This window comes from Lolium rigidum, chromosome 4 (assembly GCF_022539505.1).
Source record: "Lolium rigidum isolate FL_2022 chromosome 4, APGP_CSIRO_Lrig_0.1, whole genome shotgun sequence".
In the NCBI taxonomy this organism is placed as follows: Eukaryota; Viridiplantae; Streptophyta; class Magnoliopsida; order Poales; family Poaceae; genus Lolium; species Lolium rigidum.
In genome coordinates, this window is record NC_061511.1 from 204,934,758 (window position 1) to 204,954,719 (window position 19,962).

Below are 19,962 nucleotides of genomic sequence, written 5' to 3' on the forward strand. Positions count from 1 at the left end.
CTACGCCTACGTTCGGCTCTTTGACAGCTCCAAGGTGATGGAAAGAATTTGTGTGTGCCTAGCTAGTATCAATGTATGAATCCGAGAACGTTTGCTATCAAGTTACTACTCATATTATTTCTGATCCTAAATTAGTATGACTATATTTGTCTATAATAAATGTAATAATTTCATAATATACCAAATTGACGCTCACTACCCAGTCTCGATCAAACGTCGCATTGGTTTCTTAGATTATATATCTTCCCTATTCCTAGATTAGATCTTCCCTATTCCTAGATTACATCTTAGTTAGCCCAATAAGTCCCTAAATCTTCAGATCACATCCGGTAAAATCAGTAACGTGCTCCCGGCGGCGTATGTGCAAGCATGCATTACCGCCCAGGAGGTCCAAGGCACCATGTAGTCAGCAGCGGCATCAATTGACCCCGCTCCCCTCATCGACATCTCCCGTCAAGATCGTGCAAGGGATGGCTGCAAGGACACACACCAGGACACGTGCATATGCGTTGTTCAGCAACTCTTAATGGTGCTAGGGCAAGGACGCGTTGCAGCTCTTCATCGAGCCCAACGCCTTGCCCAATGCAACCTCTTCTTGTAGAAAATGTAGACAACAACCCACTCATTTTCTGCTTTTATCATAATCAAGTACTAGTACATGTATGATCTTTATATCCCCAAGAACTTGAAATTGCAACAGTTATTAGATAATAAAACAAATAAAAGGATTTCAGAACACAGGCAATAATACTAGAGTGGGCAAAGCTGCTCGATCTCCTAGTTTGCCTTGCTGAAGGAGAGGAGCTTGCGTGTGTTGGTGCTCTCCTGCTCGTAGACCTCTGCCTTATACTTGCTATGCTTTCCAGCGTCGTCTGATGCATCGATGATGAGCTCATAGTTCATGCCAGAGACAAGTTGTTGTTTGCCACTAACCACCTCGTGGAACCAGAGCCTGCAGTTTACATACCTTCCATGCTCTAACACCGCCCAGGCGCCGAGTTCCTGGATGTGCTTCTCATTGATGTTCTTGATAGGTTGCCATCCATTCGTATTCCACAGTTGGTTGCCAAATGGCTCACCACAGCCTGTGGCAGGGGCACCGATGACGTAGATGATTGCGGCAATGGCGATGAGGAGAAAGTTAAATGTCTTCATGGATTATACAAGTTTGCGCCGTTGGCCCTCTTGGATTGGTTTATGGGGATTTGGAGGTTGAGATTAGATGGTGTTTTATGTTGGACTTTGGTGAAATGAGTACAAAACAAAGCGGAACGAGACCTCTTAAATAGACAGGACTACGGTTGGCAGAATTAACTAGACACATATCCAATTTCTAGGCATTTAAAGGGCTTTAATGGCAACTTTTAATTGGGTGCCTCCGTTATCGACACATATCCAAATCCGCGTTTGTAAGACGAGATTAATTTGCAGCTTTTTATTTGGCGTGACAGTTACACCTCTTGTTTGCAATTAATTGGATCCAAGAAATAATGTATGGATCCAAAGAATACTGTATGGAGTAGTGCAAATAATCATAATTCTGAACCTTTCCACCTGGAACAAAAAAAAATAGTGTATGGACAATCTGGGACTTGATATGGGTACTGGGCTAGGCTAGACCCCGCATGTTTATGGAGGGCACCGGCCGCTTTCAACCCGCATCAGACTCTATATTGCGGTCAGAGTGGTCGATGCAGGTGGAAACCTTATCCCTCTATGCCGTTTTCCCCGCCCCTCCACTGCACCACCCACCCCGATTATGGCGCCGCCGACTGATCCGCACCGTCACATCGACTTGGCGCCAGGAAGCAAGTCGAACTTACGCGGGGTAGCAAAATTGCCCATTGTGGGAGCTCAACTAGCCACGGTGCCTCCAACGAAAAGGACGAGGCGGCGAAGATCCTCTCCGAGGCAGCGCACCTTTGCGGATCCTACTGCTACACCAAGTAGGAAAGGCCGCCACCACCCATGTTCAGCCGATGGGAGGAGAGCTTTGCCTCACGCTGCACCGCCACCGCCTCCTGCAGCTCCACCTCCACCTTCAGTGCGCGTGCCCCCTCTGCTATTGAAAATGGAGGTTGAGGACTCGGCGGTGCCGGGGGTCGCTCCCTGCAACTACATCGTGGACGCAGACCTCGAGAAGGTCACCTCGCAGCTCGAGGAAAAGGGCGCTGGCTTCGTTCCCCATGACTTCATTGATGACAACCACCTCCCTCTCATTCTCTCGTTGGTGTCGGAGACTAGCCGCCCCTGGCCGACGCAGACCGGGCGGAGGCATGGTGCCCCGTGCTCCAGGAGCTGCACAAGCTCTACAACAACCTCGACACCAACGAGGAGCGAACTCGCGTTGCTGCCATGGCAGTACGCTCCGGTGAGCATCATGGAGCCGCATTTTTGTAATTAGGATGCCGTGGCGGTGAATTAGGTGGAAAATAAGGTGGATTTTGCTGCCGACTAACTGGATGTATGCACTTATTAACTAATTGTATGCGCTGGGTTTTTAGTTTCTCCGCGAAATCTGTATTTAATATTTATAGTTTCGATTACCGTATTTCTTCTACATGACAAAATCTGAGACTGCAAAAAATGAGTTTCTCTGCCCTGCATTCGTGACTTTGTAGGTTGCAGGTAATGGGGTGTGCTAGAGATGATCTTAGCCTCCATTTTGTGGTAAACTAGCTTGGTTCGGTTTTGTAGTAATTCAGCTTTTATAAAACTTGGTTTGAATTCAATACTCCTAAGATCGAATATGGGATTCCCCTTAGTTGAAATTTGGTACTTCCTCTGTGAACTATCAAAAAGAAAAACATGCTGCGCGGTGAAAATCAATGCACTCGGTTTTGGCGGCCTAAAAATCAAGAAAAATAAGCCAAAATACCACTAGTAAAAAGCCAAACATGCCAAAATAGCACTAGTGAAAACCAATTTGCCAAAATAACACCCCCTACCACTAGTGGCTAAGTGAGACTAATATCTTCAAGAAAGACATATATGCCCTTTGACATCTCTGCTCACTTTGACATCATTTCAACACAAGTTGACAAGATTCAGCACAACTTGATAGAATTGCAGCAGCATTTTGACATCATATCAAGTCATTTTGAAATCATCCATAAAATCGACATTGAAACACATAAACGCTGCAAATTCTAAATTTCTTGCGATTGCAATAAACATACTAGGAACGAACATGGGAACAATAGAGGGGCGGCTCACCAGGGAGGGTACGGTAGCATTCGAGGTGCGTCGGAGCAGAGGTTCCGGAGTAGAGGTGCTAGAGCTCTTCTCCTCCTTGCGTCAAGGCTACACGGCCACGCGTCGAAGCAGAGGTTCCGGGGCAAAGGTGCAGGATCCACTCGGAATTTTGAATATTGGTCAAACATTTTTTTATACCACACTTGCAAGACATCTCTTTAAATATGAATTTAATCAGCTAAAACTCAAAAATAAATTTACATACATCTGCAGTTGAGATAAATCATGTATCCTGGAATTCTACATCTTACAAGGTCTACTCTAAGTATAAAATGTAATGCTTGCAGTGTGCACTTTTCTCTCTTTGTGCACAAATACAATTTAAAATCAATTTTATGTAGAAAAGAAAAAAATCTAGTTTGCAAAATTGTTTACCATCACAAGATACACAACTCTGGTGCGCAAAGGGTCATTATCACCAAGAATGCCATTGATTTTGCCATCAACTTGGTCACTCATTTGTGATAAAATTGTCTGTGAATATAGCTCTGTGCCGTACTAGCATGGATGGCTGCAAATTTGTGAGTACTCCAATGTCCAGCACCGAGAAGCTTGCCAAGCACACTGAAACATTACTCTCGCCTGAAGGTACCAAATATTGCAGTACAGTTGCAGCCTTGCGGTACCTTTGTGTCACACACCCATACATTGCATATTTTATTAACAGGGTTTGCAAATATATGCAGGCGCCTACAGATCTTCATTGGAGTGATGATTCTTCTCAAATTCAATGCATCGGATGGACTACGGATTCATCGTTCAACGTCCTTGCATTTGAGTGCGTTCTCTGACGATGATTGGGTTGGATGCCTAGACGATCGTCGATCGATCGATCGGTGGTTTTGCTGTTTTCCTTGGAGCTAATCTTGTTTCTTGGAGTGCTCAGAAGCAACCAGTCGTATCAAGATTTAGCACATAATCCGAGTACAAGGTGCTTGCAAATGCAATAGAGGAACTGATTTGTGTGCACTATGTACTTCGTGAGCTAGGTGTTCCTCAGCTGAGGGCTTGGTCACTTTGATGTGACAATCTGGAAGCTACTTATTTATTTGTGAATCCCGTGTTTCATGCTCGCACCAGGCATATATAGATGTGGACTTTCATTTTGTCTAAGAAAGAGCGGCTCAAAAGGCGTTGGATATCCGTTTTGTGCATTCTAGAGATGAGCTCGTAGATATTTTCACTAAACCGCTCCGAGTCGATGTATTCAGTAGATTACGGTCCAATCTCAATGTAGTATGCGGTAGTTGAGATAGAGGGGGATGATAATGTACGTAGTTATGTAGTAGTTAGAGCTGCCTAGTATATAGTGGTTCACTACGGGAAAAACTGCAGTTGCCGTGCATTGCATCTTTGCTGTGTGTTTCCGCACGGCAAAGATTTCTTTGCCGTGCGCACGTAGAAAAACGCACGGCAAAGATTTTGGCCACGGCAAACACAGACACGAGCGCACGGCAAAGATTTGATTCACGGCAATGACGGAAGAGAGCGCACGGCAAAGAAAGTTGCACGGCAAAGGACCAACATAGCGCACGGCAAAGATAGGCTACACGGCAAAGACGCTAGCACACGGCAAAGCACAAAAGGCATCGCCGTGCACGCCTTTGCCTAGTGTTTGTAACAAACGCACGGCAAAGCAAGTCTTTGCCTAGTGTTTTTAACAAACACACGGCAAAGCAAGCCTTTGCCTAGTGTAAGCGCACGGCAAAGATGTAAAAACTGGATTTCTTCTCAGCTCAAAAGGTGTGTCGTGGTATAGTTATCAACAAACGAACGCTTAGCTTAGTGGCAAGATTGCACGCTTTCTCTAGTCTGCGTCCTAGGTTCGAATCCCAGACCGATCAGTTTGGAGCTTTTTTTTTAGATAAACCATATTTAGCACACGGCAAAGAAGCAACCTTTGCCGTGCGGCGTCGTACGGCAAAGACCTTTGCCGTGCAACATTGGCGAGGCGCACGGCAAAGAAGCCTTTGCCGTCGATTGCTTTACCGTGCGGTCTTTGCCGTGCGGCAACGCACGGCAAAGCCTTTGCCGTGCATATAAGGCCCTTTGCCGTGCAAATAGTTGCACGGCAAAGAAAGTTTTTCCCGTAGTGGTTGTTGTAACTATCTGAAATCAAATCTTGTATTCCCTCCACTTTATATTAAATAATTCAACTTTATCTAGATACATATACATCTAGTTTTCCTTGGAGTAAGTCAGTTTGATCAGTATATATAAGAGGCGCGCAGAGCCACACGGTTTGGTGTGTGCCGCAATCCAATCTCTCTCTATACATTGATAGTGCATGCCCGTTCTATTACATTTGTTGTCTACTAGAGTAGTGAATTACGGGCATGCATGTATAAATTATGAGCTTGCCGTTATTTCTGGATCGGACCGGGCCATGTTCTTTTAGGAAGAACGTACGTACGGTGCGGTACGGTACGTGTACATACGTCATGTTGTGAGTGCTGCCAGGTATGTATACGTAGCGGTCGCACCCGAGGGATCGAGGGCAACGCGCGCACACCCACCCACCCACCCCTTCCTCGTGAACGTACGCGAGGGAATTACGGTAACCCTAAGTCCCTAGCTAACCCGATCGATTGATCCGCCCACCGTAATTTCTCGATACCAAGAAAATTGATGGCAAGCCAATCAGACGTGGAAACGAACCGTTTTTCCTCTCCGCACGAGCGGCGGCGGCGGAGCGAGATCCAATCTTCCCAATCTCCGGCCAGGGCGCTGGGCCTGGTTTCCTCTCCCTCCGCTTGCCGCTTTGGCGGCGGCATGAGGGAGGGGGAACCTCGTTCCTCCGTTCTGGCCTAGTAGTTAGGGTTAGTTTTTGTCTCCTATGGTGTGTCGTTGGGGTGGTGGGAGCGGCGCCCGGGCAAATAAATCTGCCACAACTCCACTCCCACACCGGCGGCGACCTTCACGGCGGCGTCTCGGAGTTGTTGGCAACGTGTGCTTGTCGATCTTTCAGGTCGGCGGCTTGGTCTTCTCGCCGTTCTTCAGATCTGGCGAGATCTGTTTCTCGACGTGTCACTGGCGTTTGTCGTTGTCCACGACGGCGCCGGGGACCGGGCGAGGTGGTTCTTCCGGAGCGAAGATGATGGTCCGGAGGTGGTGGTTATGTCGTTCTTCTCCGACTTCGTCGATGGGAGGCGGCGTACCTTGGTCCAAGACAACGACGGGACGTCCCCCGGTCGACGTGCCATAGCGACATGTGCCTCGCTGCTTGCGGCAGGCCTGTTCATCGACTCACAAAGCCTCGTTGGCGATGGTGCTTTTTTGGATCTTGCAATGGTGGAGGTTCGGCGTCTCTTCTAACGTTCGTCTTGGCGGCGTTGGAATTGGACGGCGACCGCTGGCAACGGTGGTTGCAGGAAATCCTAGAGATCGTTTTGTATTTCTCGATCTTTTAGGTTTTTATCTGCAAATTCAGGATAATCATTTTATCCCAGTTTGTCTTTTAGTTTCCACATGTGTTGCTTCATGTAACTTGGTGTTCGATTAATGAAATATATGTGGTTGCTCTCAAAAAAAAAAAGAAAATTGATGGCCAACCGCTTGCAGGTCGGCCGCCGGCGATGATGGCGGCGCTTCTTCGACATGGCGCGGCGAGGATGTTCGGCCGCTCGGCCCGAACACAGGCGGCAGTTGCCCAGCAGCGATGCCGCCGCCTCGTGCACACCGAGGAGGTTCCATCTCGATCTTAACCAAACTTTGACATCTTCGATCTCGATCTATTTTCGCTTGGCTTCCTCCTGCTTTTTTATTTTATTTTGCTGTGCAAATATCTCACGAGATCAAGGATCAGCAAAAAGAAAAAGATGAATACTTTTCTTGGCCCCTTCTGTTTACAGATAAGAGCAACGTTACTTACCGAATGTAACCTAGTTAAGGAAGCAGCCTCATTTTCCTTTGGTTGATCGCCCCTTCGGCTGATAAAAATACATGAGATGTTTAATTTGTCGGTGCTGCTATTTTGATATATATGTTGCACCATCTCTCCTGTTCTTGCAGCAGCAGTAGTAAACTAGTCAATGATTTATTTCATTAGCTCTCCAGTCGTGTCTCCCAAACCGTTCCCTAAAGCGATTTGGAACGCGCTGGATAAAAAAAAGTTCTCAGTCACGTCCCCCAAACATGTTTTTTGTTCGGCGCGGGCCGACACTGTGTCCGGTGCCCTGAGGCCGTCCCCGCTACACAGGGGACGCTCCGGGCACGCCGGACACAACGAAAAGCGAGACTGGGAGTGGTGGGGCTGACGCGTCAGTGACACATTCAAGTTTGGACATAACCGTCGCCTACCTCGCGGTGGAAGTTATTCGCGCGCAGTGACACACGACCGAAGCGTCGCAGCTTTGCCTTAATGGCGACGTAGGGGCAGGCGAGACGTCTCGTCGGTGCTACGTAGCCTCCACACGTCGCCGGCGTTCGCACGCCACTGTGCTTTCCCGTGCTTTCTTCCTGCCATTTCTCGCCTCTTCCCGCGCTTTCTTCCCGACACCAGCGTCTATAAAAGGCCCCCCCCCCCCGGCTCAATGGCAGCCACCACAGCCGCCGTCACCCCTTTCTACGCCACAAGCCCTCGTCGCTCCACTGCCGTCTCCTCCACCACCACTGTGCAATGATGAACCGCCCCGGCGATGGCCAGCTCCCTCCACCGCCGTCTCCTCCACCACCACCTCGACCACCAGATTCGCAGTTCGACATATCCGCCGCCGCCCAGGAAGAGCGGCGGCGACGCGGGGCGGAGATTTGGCGTGAAGGGCGGCGGCAGCGGCAGGATGCACTTCAGCAGCGGGCCCGTCAGCAACGTGAGGCTGCGGCGGCACGAGAACGCGGCGCGGGAGGAGGAGGCACTGGCGGACACCATTGCGTCGTTCGACGCCGCCACGGCAGAAGATGCGTGGCGGCGCCGGACGGAGGAGATTGGCCAGCGGTGGGCTGAAGAGCGCTGTCGCCAGCGCGAGGAGCGGGAGGCGCAGTACCGTGAACGTCGGGAGGCGACCGAGCGCCGGCGGCGGGAGTTGATGGAGCGCCATCAGCTGGCGATGGAGGAGCGTCAGCAGCGGAAGGCGGCTCTGGCGGCAACGGAGGCGGCCTAGGGGAGGCGGACGGATGCGTTAGCGGCGGAGGCCGACGCGTTGGCGGCGCGCCTGGAGGCGCGAGAGGAGGAGGAGGAGATGGAGGTCGAGGCGGGGAAGAATGAGACGGAGGCCGGAGCGGAGGAGGAGTCGGAGCAGGAGGACGACGACTTCGAGTGGTCCGACGACGACGGGCCGCACCCGGACGAGACGGCCGATCAGCAACGCGCGCTCGTCGAGTCCTTCGAGTCGGAGAAGAAGTTCCACGACGCCGCCCGTGCCCGCGAAGAGGCGCAGATTCACCGCGCCATCGAGCTCTCCCTCCAGATGGCGCAACAGGGGAGGGCAGGCGATGACGCGCTGCTGGAGCAGCGGCGTCTGGCCACCGCCCTACGCATGGAGAGGCGGCGCGCGCAGCAGGAGCTGCGGAGGAGGGGAGGCGACAACGGGGCATGACCGTCGAACGTACCACCGGGCGGTCAGTAGGCTAGGGTTTACATGAAATCTAGCCGTTTTCATTCAAACTTTGTAATATGTAAACAAATTTGAATGAAAACCTTTATTTTCGTGCACTAAATATTCATTTGGGGACGGCTTTGGGGGATGCGACTGAGGAGCGATGGCCCCCAAACGCGGCACGAACAAAACAAGTCCCTTAAACGCTCAATCCGGCGCCATTTGAGGGACGATTTGGGGGACGTGACCGGAGATGCTCTTAGGGATCGACCAAAGTACGTAGGTGCTATTCTGTAACAAACTTCAGTTGGCATTATTCTTCTATTTATTCGTCTATGTTTGTCCAGGGTGCCGGTAAAGATCCGAATTCTAAATTTGATGAGAGACTGCAAATGTTCAAAGAGTACGGTACCAAACATATGCAGATATAAATATCTATCTATTTCTTCTCCATTCCCTATTTCAGGCAATCTCTTTAATTTTACCAACATGCATGCAGGATTGACGCAGAGTTTACAAAACTCCTAAAGAGTGTGGCAGGTGTATATTGTATTTATTGCATACTCTCCGATGATCCTCTTTGGCCTTTCCGCGAAGACGGTCTTAAGAAGGAAGAGGGAGCTCAGACCAATAAGAAGTGAAGAAAACATGTTGTTATGTTTGATGGAAAACTACTATTTACCCCGCTCTCAACTTGTTATCCAGCCATACGTTATCACTATGCTGGGAACGTTTCGGATATGCTATCTAGAACTTTAGCACAAGTTCATCACTTTGACTGCCCTATTTTATGATACTTGTATGACACATCATGTTATCACATTTTAGTTGATTCGTTGGACTGAGCTGATATGTTGGATATGTGGCTATGTCTGACATGTGCATGTGATTCATGTCTCATGGTTTCTAAACCAAGCAGAAATAAACCAAGAGAACTTCCAATAAACTTTGAAATCATGGATGTAGAAATCACGCGAGTTTCACAAGTAAAGGAAACTCAACAAATATTCATATCAGCGTTTACGGATCATTTTCACATCTTATTAAGACATTTTTCATATCGGATTTTACATTTTCACCCGAGTTTCACAAGTAAAGACAACTAGAAATTTTGTGTTGGTGTTTACAAATCGGTTTCACATTTTATTATGACTTTTTTAACATCAGATTTTACTTCCTCACACAAGTTTCACAAGTAAAGAAAACTCGAAATTTTGTTATCGGTGTTTACTGATCGATTTCACATCTTATTATAAATTTTCTCACATCGGATTTAACTTTTTCAAACGAGTTTGAAAAATAAAGAAAACTCGAAATTTTGATATCGGTGTTTATATATCGGTTTCACATCTTATTGGCACTTTTTTCACATCGGTTTTAATTTTTTCGCATGACTTTCACAATTAAAGAAAAATCAAAAAAAAAACTATATCGGTGTTTTCAAATCGGTTTCACATCTTATTTAGACTTTTTCACATTGGTTTTTTACTTTTTCACACGAGTTTTACAAGTAATGAAACCTCGAAATTTTGATATGGGTGTTTACAGATCGGTTTCTCATCTTATTAAGACTTCTTCACATCTGATTAAACTTTTTCACACAAGTTTCACAAGTAAAAAAACTCGAAATTTTGATATCGGTGTTTGCAAATCAGTTTCATATCTTATCTAGACTTTTTTTCACATCGGTTTCAACCTTTTCACATGGGTTACACAATTAAAGAAAACTCGAAATTTGGATAGCGGTGTTCACAAATTGGTTTCACATCTTATTAAGACTTTTTCACAATGGTTTCAACTTTTTCACACGAGTTTCACAAGTACATAAAACTCAAAATTTTGATGTCGGTATTTTCATATAAGTTTCATAAGTAAAGACAACTTGAAATTTTGATATCAGTGTTTACAAATCGGTTTCACATCTTATTCAGACATTTTCACATTGGTTAACTTTTTCACACAAGTTTCACAAGTAAAGAAAACTTAAAATTTTAATATTGGTGTTACATATTGGTTTCATATCTTATTCGGACTTTTTTGCACATCGGTTTCAAAATTTTCACACGAGTTTCACAAATTAAGAAAACTCAAAATTTTGATTTCGGTGTTTACATATTCACATAGGTTTCAACTTTTTTCACACGAGTTCCACAAGTAAAGAAAACTCGAAATTTTGATATTGGGGTCTACAACTCGGTTTCAAATCTTATTCGGACTTTTTCACATTGGTTTCAACTTTTTCACACAAGCTTTACAAATAAATAAACTTGAAATTTTTATATCGGTGTTTACAGATCAGTTTCACATCTTATTCATACATTTTTCACATCGGTTTCAATTTTTCACACGAGTTACATAAGTAAAGAATACTCGAAATTTTAATATCGATGCTTTCACACAAGTTTCATATTAATTTGACAAGGATGGAGGGAGTTTCATTTTTTACGTCAAATGTAAGATCTAGGTACCCCAAAAAAATTGTGCATGTCTCATATTTGTTTGAGAAGGACATAGGGTGTTTCAATTTTTCAATTAGGATATTCCGGTGCTAATAAAACATCTGCCTTTTGCATCTATCGACTCAAAATGTTCGATCAACTTATGTTGTATCAAGAAGTTTGTTTTGGTCATAAAACTGAGTCAAACATGTAAACAAGATTAAAACTACACTAAAAAATGTTAAGCAAATATCTGTGAACCTGACAGAAACTACACCCAAACCACACTGAAACTGCGCTATAAAATGTGAAGCAAGACTGGCCACTGCAAAGTTTGAGATAAGTACAACAAATATTTCAATGAATCTTCAAGCATGCACATGTTTCAGACAAGTTGAGTAAATTTCATAGTATCTATTTCCAGTGTGTTTCCATGGAGTTCATAGTCATATCAAAAGTGTATAAAATTCCACCTGTGGTTCAAAATCGTTTCAGAAACAATTCAGGAAACTTACAATCTATTCCTAAATTTAACTTGCACTTCAATATCTTTCAGACACGTTTAAATAAATTTAACAAATTAATCAAGAACTACAGCTAGGTTTCATAACTTCGGACCACAAAAGCGAGATATATGAACTAAATCGGTTCAAATCCTTGGAACAGAGCATGGAGATGGATATATAGAACCTAAAACAGATACCAAAACTAACTTTCACATCTTAAAGCCCAAATCAATACCGAAAAAATCATAATTACAGAAATCCAATCCCAACCCTTGCTTTTGCATAGGGACGCATTGGTTGGCACCACTTCTTCATGTGCTCGAGCGCATGCTTTCAACCATGAGGCCGTGGAGATATGTCGTGCCTCCAAGGCGCACTAGACCATGGACTAGCCGATGTTGCATCCGTCTAGTCGTGAGGAGGCTCGACCCATCCGGGACGTCGCCTGCTGGTCGATCACTCGCTAACCCAGAGGCGGCAGCGGAGCCATGGTAGTCTTGACCTCTAGGGGCAGTGACATGGGTGTACCGTATTGGGTACTCGATATTACTATCCCTGGTGTGGATCCAGGAGGAGTCTAGAGGGCCCATGAAGCCCAAGAAATGATGAAGCCTATAAACTAGACAAAAATAGGCAAGCATTAGTGTCACACCAGGTAAACCAACATATGGCATATAACCGACCCGGCATTTGACTCTGAGACCTATCCCACTATATGAGGGTTAGGAGGAGCCACCAGGGAGACCTTGTAACTCCACGCATCATTCCCTAATTCCAATACAATCTCGACGAGTTTAGCCTCCAATATCTTTTTCGTCGAATACCTAGTTTGTCTAACAAGTCCACGAAACCACCAGTGCTCTCCTTTCCCTAAAAGCAAGTCCATACTTATGGACATTGCCGAGCTCAACCCTCATAAGGCGGCAAGGGCACCAGAGAAGCATTGACCTTCGGGATTACCTATAGTAGCCTTGAGCGGGGACATGGTTGGCGGATGGTGGGCCGGACGACGGTGGAGAAAAAGGAAGTCTTTAAGGTAGTTGGTAGTGATGATGCTCAATACAAGCTGTTGGTAAAGTCAAGAGGAAGGTATGATGAGCACGGCAGTAAGTTTTCCCTCGGTAAGAAACCTAGGTTTAATTGATCAGTAGGAGAAAGACGTGACTTCTGAAGGTGTTGCTAGCTGAGTATTGGCAGGGCGCACTACCGGCGTCAGCAACAACGTGGAACCTGCACACAACACAATCACAATACTTTGCCCCAACTAACAGACACTGGTTTTGCTGAATCAAAGAGTTAACCGTATGGTGTGGACATAGATGTTTGAAGTGAATGAAACATAATAGGATGATTGTATCAGTGTAAAAGAAAGGATCGGGGTCCACAATTCACTAGTGGTGTCTATCCATAAAGATAAATAACATATTGGGTGAACAAATTATAGCTGGGCAATTGACAGAATAAAGTCCATACATAGCAAGATGACTTCTGTGAGATTTGTTTGGGCATTACAACATAATACATAGACCGTAATCCAACTGCGTCTATGACTAATAATCCACCTTCCGGTTAGCGTCCGCACCACTTTCAGTATTAAGTTGCAAGCAACGGATAATCACATTAAGCAATATGTGTAAAGTAAATAATAGAATTACCCTTGGATAAAATATTGTTGTTTTCTCCCTAGTAGCAACATCACATCTACAATCTTATAAGTTATTGTCACTCTTCCAGAAAACTAGAGGTATGAACCCACTATCGAGCATAAATACACCCTCTTGGAGTCACAAGCATCTACTTGGTCAAAGCATCTACTAGCAACGGAGAGCATGCAAGATCACAAATAACATATGACATCAATCTCAACCATAGTATTCAATATTCATCGGATCCCAACAAACACAACATATATCATTACATAAGGATGATCTTGATCATGATAGGCAACCCACAAGATCTAAATATGAGGCACAAATTAGAGAAGACAACCATCTAGCTACTTCTATGGACCCATAATCCAGGGATAAACTACTCACGCATCACTTCGGAGGCGGGCATGGCGATGTAGAAGCCTCCAGTGATGATCTCCCCCTCCGGTAGGATGTCGGGAAGAGCTTTAGAACCCTCCCGCGATGGGTTCTGCAATGGCGGCCGCGACGAAACTTTTCGTGGATGGAGTCTCGGGTCTTTAGGGTTTTCCCGGGATCATGAATAAATAGGCGGAGGAGATAGATCGATGGGGTGCCGGGTGGCCCACACCACTCCTAGGCGCGGACAGGGCTAGGCCGCGCCTAGGGTAGGTCTGGCCGTCCTGCTGCCCCTCTTCGACCCCTTTCGGACTTCGTCTTCGTTACGGTAAAATATTGACTTCGGCTTTTGTTTCGTCCAATTCCGAGAATGTTTCATGTACAGCTTTTCTGAGACAAAAAACAGGGAACTGACACTGTAGCGTCTTATCAATAGGTTAGTGCCGGAAAATGTATAAAAGTGTAATGAAGTGTAAGCAAAATATAGTAGAATTGGTGTAAAACAAGCATGAAACATCAAAAATTATAGATACGTTTGCGACATATCAGGTAGCGGTGGGGCTGTCCAAGGCTAGATCGAGAGGAACAAGAGAGAGAGAGAGGGGAGTACGAAGCGAGAGAGAAATATCTACCGCCTAGACCGAGAGTGGAGAGAGGGACCCATGTACGCCTCGTATTACCCTATATTGCTTATGCATTTAATAAAAGAATTGGCCCTATATAGTATTGGTATACTAAAACAGTAGAACTCACTAATCATAGAATTACTTTTAATGGAGAAAGGACTTTGCATCGAGCTTCGGCAATTTTCTTATGTGGGTTATATAAACTCTTTTTTATAGAAATGTACCATGTAGCATACGTGGTAATAGGCAACTAAAAATCTAGATATAAATACGAAACTTTGGTTGGAATATATCACAACCTAAAAATGGAAGAAATTAAAAGATGTTTAGATGAGGTTGGCTTGGGGAGGGAGGCAAGGAAACGAAAACGAGGGGCTTCACCGGTTCCGTTCCATCTTTTACCGTGAGGCACCCTGGGTTTCTCAATATTTCCTCCTGCCGTCCCTCCCCGAGGTCCGAGCTGGTGGTGCACGCGACGCGACGCGAGCGAGAATCCCCAATCCAATTCCTCACTCCGATCCACTCCAGCCCTAGCTCGCTCCCGCCGCGAGCTGCGGATTCGACCGATCCGGCACCGTCCCCGCATGCGAGGCTCCGGCGTTCGTCTCGGCGGCCGGTAGCTTTCGTCCCGGCAGGCAGGCAGGCGGCAGCGATGGAGCCGCGCATCGGCAACAAGTTCCGCGTCGGCCGCAAGCTCGGGAGCGGCTCCTTCGGGGAGATCTACCTCGGTTCGTTGCCCTCGATTCCGCCCGCCGCCAGATCCCGCCTTCGTCCCAAAGCTATCGTCTTTTGCCGGATTTTTTCCTTTTTTCTAACAAGTTCTGTCTGTCTCTGTCTTGCGCAGGCACCAACGTGCAGACCAACGAGGAGGTTGCGATCAAGCTCGTGAGTCTCCTCCTCGATGTTAATTTTTATGTGAATTTGGTTTCGATTGCTTCAGATGTGGGGATCTACTGTAGGAGGGATGCGGAGGTCGAATTGAATGCTAGATTTGGGGGAATCGTCATGATTTTCTCGGCTTCGGATTAATACCGTTCTAGCTCCTAGGTTATTCGAATCTGTCTGACCTGTTAATTAATGTAACTAATCCGCGTGGTGGATTGGTAATGTATGGATGCGAGTTTCACATTTCACAAAACAACAATAATTACGATTAGTAAGCAGTTATTTTGGGTGCTGAAGTACGTGTTGTCAGAAACATCCACGAGATTTTGTGTCTAGGTTCTCATTCTGCCCTGCAATGTGGTTTGATTTACTTGTTCAGTGACATGTTTTCAGCGGCCAAAATGTCAACATACCACCATATTTTGTAGCCTGGAATCCGTTTGCTTGATCTGTTAACTGAAAGCTTGCAATTACGTCGCGGGCATGATTTATTTTCCCGACATGATGCTAATGTGACCCCTGCTGTTTCTGCATGGTATTGTTCAGGAAAATGTCAAGACAAAGCATCCACAGCTGCTGTACGAGTCCAAGCTATACAGAATACTTCAAGGAGGAAGTAATACACGTGTTATCTTACTTAGTCCAGTCTCCTGTCTTCTCAAAGAGGAATTGACTGACATCCCCTTCATTTCTGCAGCTGGAATTCCAAATGTCAAGTGGTTTGGTGTGGAGGGTGATTACAATGTTTTGGTGATGGACTTACTGGGGCCAAGCCTTGAGGATCTCTTCAGCTTCTGTAACAGGAAACTGTCACTCAAAACTGTTTTGATGCTCGCTGATCAAATGGTATGCTGTACAATTAACGCTTTATATTCCCGTATGGTCAAAATCATATGCCGCAGAGGGCTGTTGAACCATGGCCTTTGGTCCAACCTTATTTCGGTCTCTCCCATTTCATCATTTGGGCTTTTAACGTCTTCCTTTTTGTTAGATCAATCGTGTCGAATTCGTTCATTCCAAGTCTTTCTTGCATAGAGATATCAAGCCGGACAATTTTCTCATGGGTCTCGGGAAAAGGGCAAATCAGGTAAATGTTATGTTCCACTGGTCTGCCTTTATTGATGGATGCATTCATGGTGCTCTTTTTTGCGGGAAAGCAAATTTGTTGTTCTTATCCACAACTTACTTCTACCTGTAGGTTTATTGTATAGATTTTGGTCTTGCGAAGAAGTATAGGGATACGTCGACACACCAGCACATTCCATACAGGTAAAAACTGTTATCCCATTGTTGGTTTACTTGAAGAGAATTGGATGCATTCCACAGTATTGTCTGAGTTACTGCTGTTCTTCACATATTGACCCTGGGTGACATACGCGGCATAAGCATTTTATGTTCATGTCTCAGTTTTTATCAATAGAAATAGACTATAAATCAGTGGACAATACATTACTAGTGTTATACAACAATTCCAGACAAAACATGTGAAAGTTGTCTATTTAATCACAGAGAGAACAAGAACTTGACAGGAACGGCCAGATATGCAAGTGTTAACACACATCTTGGAATTGGTAAGTTTACTCTACTGTTGGCTGTGTACTCCTTTATTCGGTTGCTGTACATAGTCTCTAGGCCTGTAGTGTTATTTGTTCCATGTAAACTTCTCTTACCCTCCATGTATTTGTCTGGTTAGATATCATAATTTGATGTTCTTCTTCTCCATAGAACAAAGCCGGAGGGATGATATGGAGTCTCTTGGATATGTGCTGATGTACTTCTTAAGAGGAAGGTTGGTTGTTGAACATAACCCCACTTAATGTTCTCGCATCTCTGCCTTATATGCTCTGTACTAACGCATGGCGTTGTTGCTGTCAGTCTTCCATGGCAGGGTCTAAAAGCTGGGAACAAGAAACAGAAGTACGAGAAGATCAGCGAAAGGAAGATCGCTACCTCAACCGAGGTAATAGCATGTTCTTCTTCTCTATAACCTGTGTTTGCCACCATTGGCATGGTATTTTCTTACCTGTGTTTTCTCTTAACTATAGGCCCTCTGCCGTGGATATCCTACTGAATTCGCGTCTTATTTCCATTACTGTCGCTCGCTGCGCTTTGAAGATACGCCAGACTACCAGTATCTGAAGAGATTGTTCAGAGACCTTTTTATTCGAGAGGGTCAGTTTACGTTTTGCATGTTGTGAACTTAAAGACATTCTGCAGATTTAATTTAGTGATTTTTTGATGTTTACACTCCTAAGTGCTGCAAAGTGCTATCCATATTGAACTTTAACAGAGCAATATATGTTTTCCTACTTGCAGGGTTTCAGTTTGATTATGTTTTCGACTGGACGATTCTTAAGTACCAACAGTCACAGATGACCAGTGCTCCACCGCGTGCTATGGTCAGTGCATTGCAACTGCCCCCCCTTTCCTCAGTGCTTGCATATATGGGGGTTTATGTCTGACCTTTTGGTACTTTTCTCTCATGTTAGGCTGCGGCAGCAGGACAAAGCTCTGGGATGGCTCCTATGGCAAATCGACAGTCAGGTATATTGTCTATCTCATGGTGGATTCTGGAGTATCTGATGAGTGTTTTTTGCTTTAAAATATCTTAGAGGCAGTTTTTTTTAATATACAAATAAATTATCATTTGCTATCTTTGATATATTTTGATTTCTAATAAAAATGTATCTATATTAGTTCAAATAATGTATTGTTTGAATAAGATTGTTAATAAATGTTCATGTGTTACAGCCAGCTCGATATTACAAAATGATACTAACAACAGGTGTTTAGGAGTCGGGCTCATTATTACCCGTCCCTTTGCTCTTTTGAGTTAAGTAAATCATATTTGTGGAACCACTTAAATGGTAATCTGAAACGTAAAAATGGATGATAATCAACCCTTTAGACTGTCTGGTTACATGCACGTCTCCTATTAGACGTGGTTAACCGTGCACTGAATCGATGCAGCCACGGAAGAGGGGAGGAGGAGTGGGTGGTCAGACATGGATGCCATGCGGCGCCAGGTCCCACCTCCAGCCATAAATGCCGGCAGCCTAGCCAAGCAGAAGTCGCCTATCAGACATGACCAGTCCACCTCGAAAGATGCCATCGTGAGTTTCTGTCTGCTGTTGCCAGAAAAATATGTTTTGAGTACATAAAAGGATCGGCCTGTAACACCTGACCCTTCTAATAAATGGTGTGTAGTACTCCAGCTCGACATTCATGGGGCGGTCAAGCGGGTCCTCCAGGCGGCCTGCTGTCTCTAGCAGCCGGGACCCAAGCACGGACGCGGAGCAGGCACGCAGCCGCACGACAGACGCGAGCCCGGGCGGCACGTTCCAGCGGTCCGCCCCGCGGTGGAGCCCGCAGCAGGCAGACTCCTCCGACGCAGCCAACAACAACAACCGGAGGTCGTCCTCCGGTGGCAGGCACCTGTCGTCGTCGAGCGCCAACGCTGCCAAGAACTACGAGTCGACGGTGAGGGGCATCCAGGGCCTGAACTTCGACGGCGACGACAGGAACAACTACTAATAGCACCGGGTCTTGCCATGACGGAGGCGCTGAAATAAGAGGCGGTGTGTCTGGTGGGGGTGTGGGTTCTCGGCCTGCTGGCGGCTATATAACCGGCTTGCAGCAGAGGCCGTATCGGTGTTTCACGCGGTTGCCTTTAATTTGTACAGTTTCTGATCTTTGTTGTGGTTGCGCCCCCTCTCATGCAAGAAGATTGTCGCTCGCGGCACTAATTTAGTCCCAAGTTAACTTAGTCCGTTGGACAGACGGACGAGATTCAGTGATGTTGTATTTTGGAGAGATTTGTGCAGCAGGCAGGCTGGCTGGCACATGCCCATGATTTGATGTGCTTGTTTGGAATTTGTTCAGTTAAATTAAAATGGCTGCCTGGGAATATATGATTTCGGCTTATCTAGTATGTGAGATGAGCATTTTTGTTTTGTTTTGTTGGCAAAGGTGAAAAAATGTGCCTGTGTGTTCTTTTGGTAAATATATAAATATTTTGTGTTGTGAACCTAGAGCTGGAAGAATGTGTGGAGCATATATTGTGATATGGCGTTGCTACTACTACTCCTGTAAATATGTTTTGCTGAATGAACGTTGTGAATTTTGGCTGTGGCCTGCCTGGAGGGTGGAGGCGCTGTGCCAGTTTGCCGACCTGCACGACACTGGCGTTGTCGTCATCCTCTTTTTGGACAGTAAGAAATTCTAACTTTCTTCTGACGCTGTGGCGTTTGGATAACCAGACTGGAAATTTCAAATCCAAGGTGGTAATGAATTAACTCCAATTTTAATTCTGTTGCTTGGGTGTGTTTGGAATTTGTTAATGGAATCAAAGGGTGTATCCAATTCTATTTTCTGTTTGGATGTACAAACCACGGAATTTAATGTTTTGTCGAGTTGGGACAATATGAACTTGAGTTCATGTATGAAAAATAGTATGTATATATTAGAATATTTATATACTATTTTAACATACAATAATATTAAAATAATAGAAATAAGGTCTGAAAATTAAATTAGCAGAGGTTATTGGCAAATTTGATCTGGTGTCATACTGCCACTACCTGTGCAACATCTACTGCCTGCTTGTGTGAAGAAACGGCAAGCTTGCTACTGTCTTTGAATTAGTGCAAACAAAATTAGAATGATCCCCCTTGTGAGTTGTGACAGCAGCT

General features: G+C 45.5%; 2 protein-coding genes across 2 annotated transcripts; one reads left to right on the top strand and one right to left on the bottom strand.

Moving 5' to 3' along the window:
* Positions 1–777: 777 nt before the first annotated feature.
* On the bottom strand, positions 778–1,155 carry LOC124706687 (cysteine proteinase inhibitor 8-like). Its single transcript, XM_047238359.1, has one exon. It carries the CDS (start codon positions 1,153–1,155, stop codon positions 778–780), a length of 378 nt encoding a protein of 125 aa, XP_047094315.1.
* A 13,852-nt stretch (positions 1,156–15,007) lies between these two features.
* On the top strand, positions 15,008–19,202 carry LOC124706890 (casein kinase 1-like protein 2). The gene is made up of 14 exons (XM_047238556.1): positions 15,008–15,114; positions 15,231–15,271; positions 15,818–15,887; positions 15,969–16,117; positions 16,263–16,358; positions 16,470–16,540; positions 16,781–16,842; positions 16,997–17,060; positions 17,147–17,231; positions 17,317–17,443; positions 17,588–17,670; positions 17,761–17,815; positions 18,242–18,384; positions 18,479–19,202. Exons 1-14 carry the CDS (start codon positions 15,039–15,041, stop codon positions 18,803–18,805), a joined length of 1,449 nt encoding a protein of 482 aa, XP_047094512.1. The 5' UTR covers positions 15,008–15,038; the 3' UTR covers positions 18,806–19,202.
* The last annotated feature ends 760 nt before the right edge of the window (positions 19,203–19,962 follow it).

Coding starts and splice junctions, on each gene's coding strand:
- LOC124706687 (XM_047238359.1), bottom strand. CDS start 1,155: ATGAAGACATTTAACTTTCTCCTCATCGCCATTGCCGCAATCATCTAC.
- LOC124706890 (XM_047238556.1), top strand. CDS start 15,039: ATGGAGCCGCGCATCGGCAACAAGTTCCGCGTCGGCCGCAAGCTCGGG. Junction 15,115..15,230: donor CTTCGGGGAGATCTACCTCG/GTTCGTTGCCCT, acceptor TGTCTTGCGCAG/GCACCAACGTGCAGACCAAC. Junction 16,541..16,780: donor CACCAGCACATTCCATACAG/GTAAAAACTGTT, acceptor ATTTAATCACAG/AGAGAACAAGAACTTGACAG.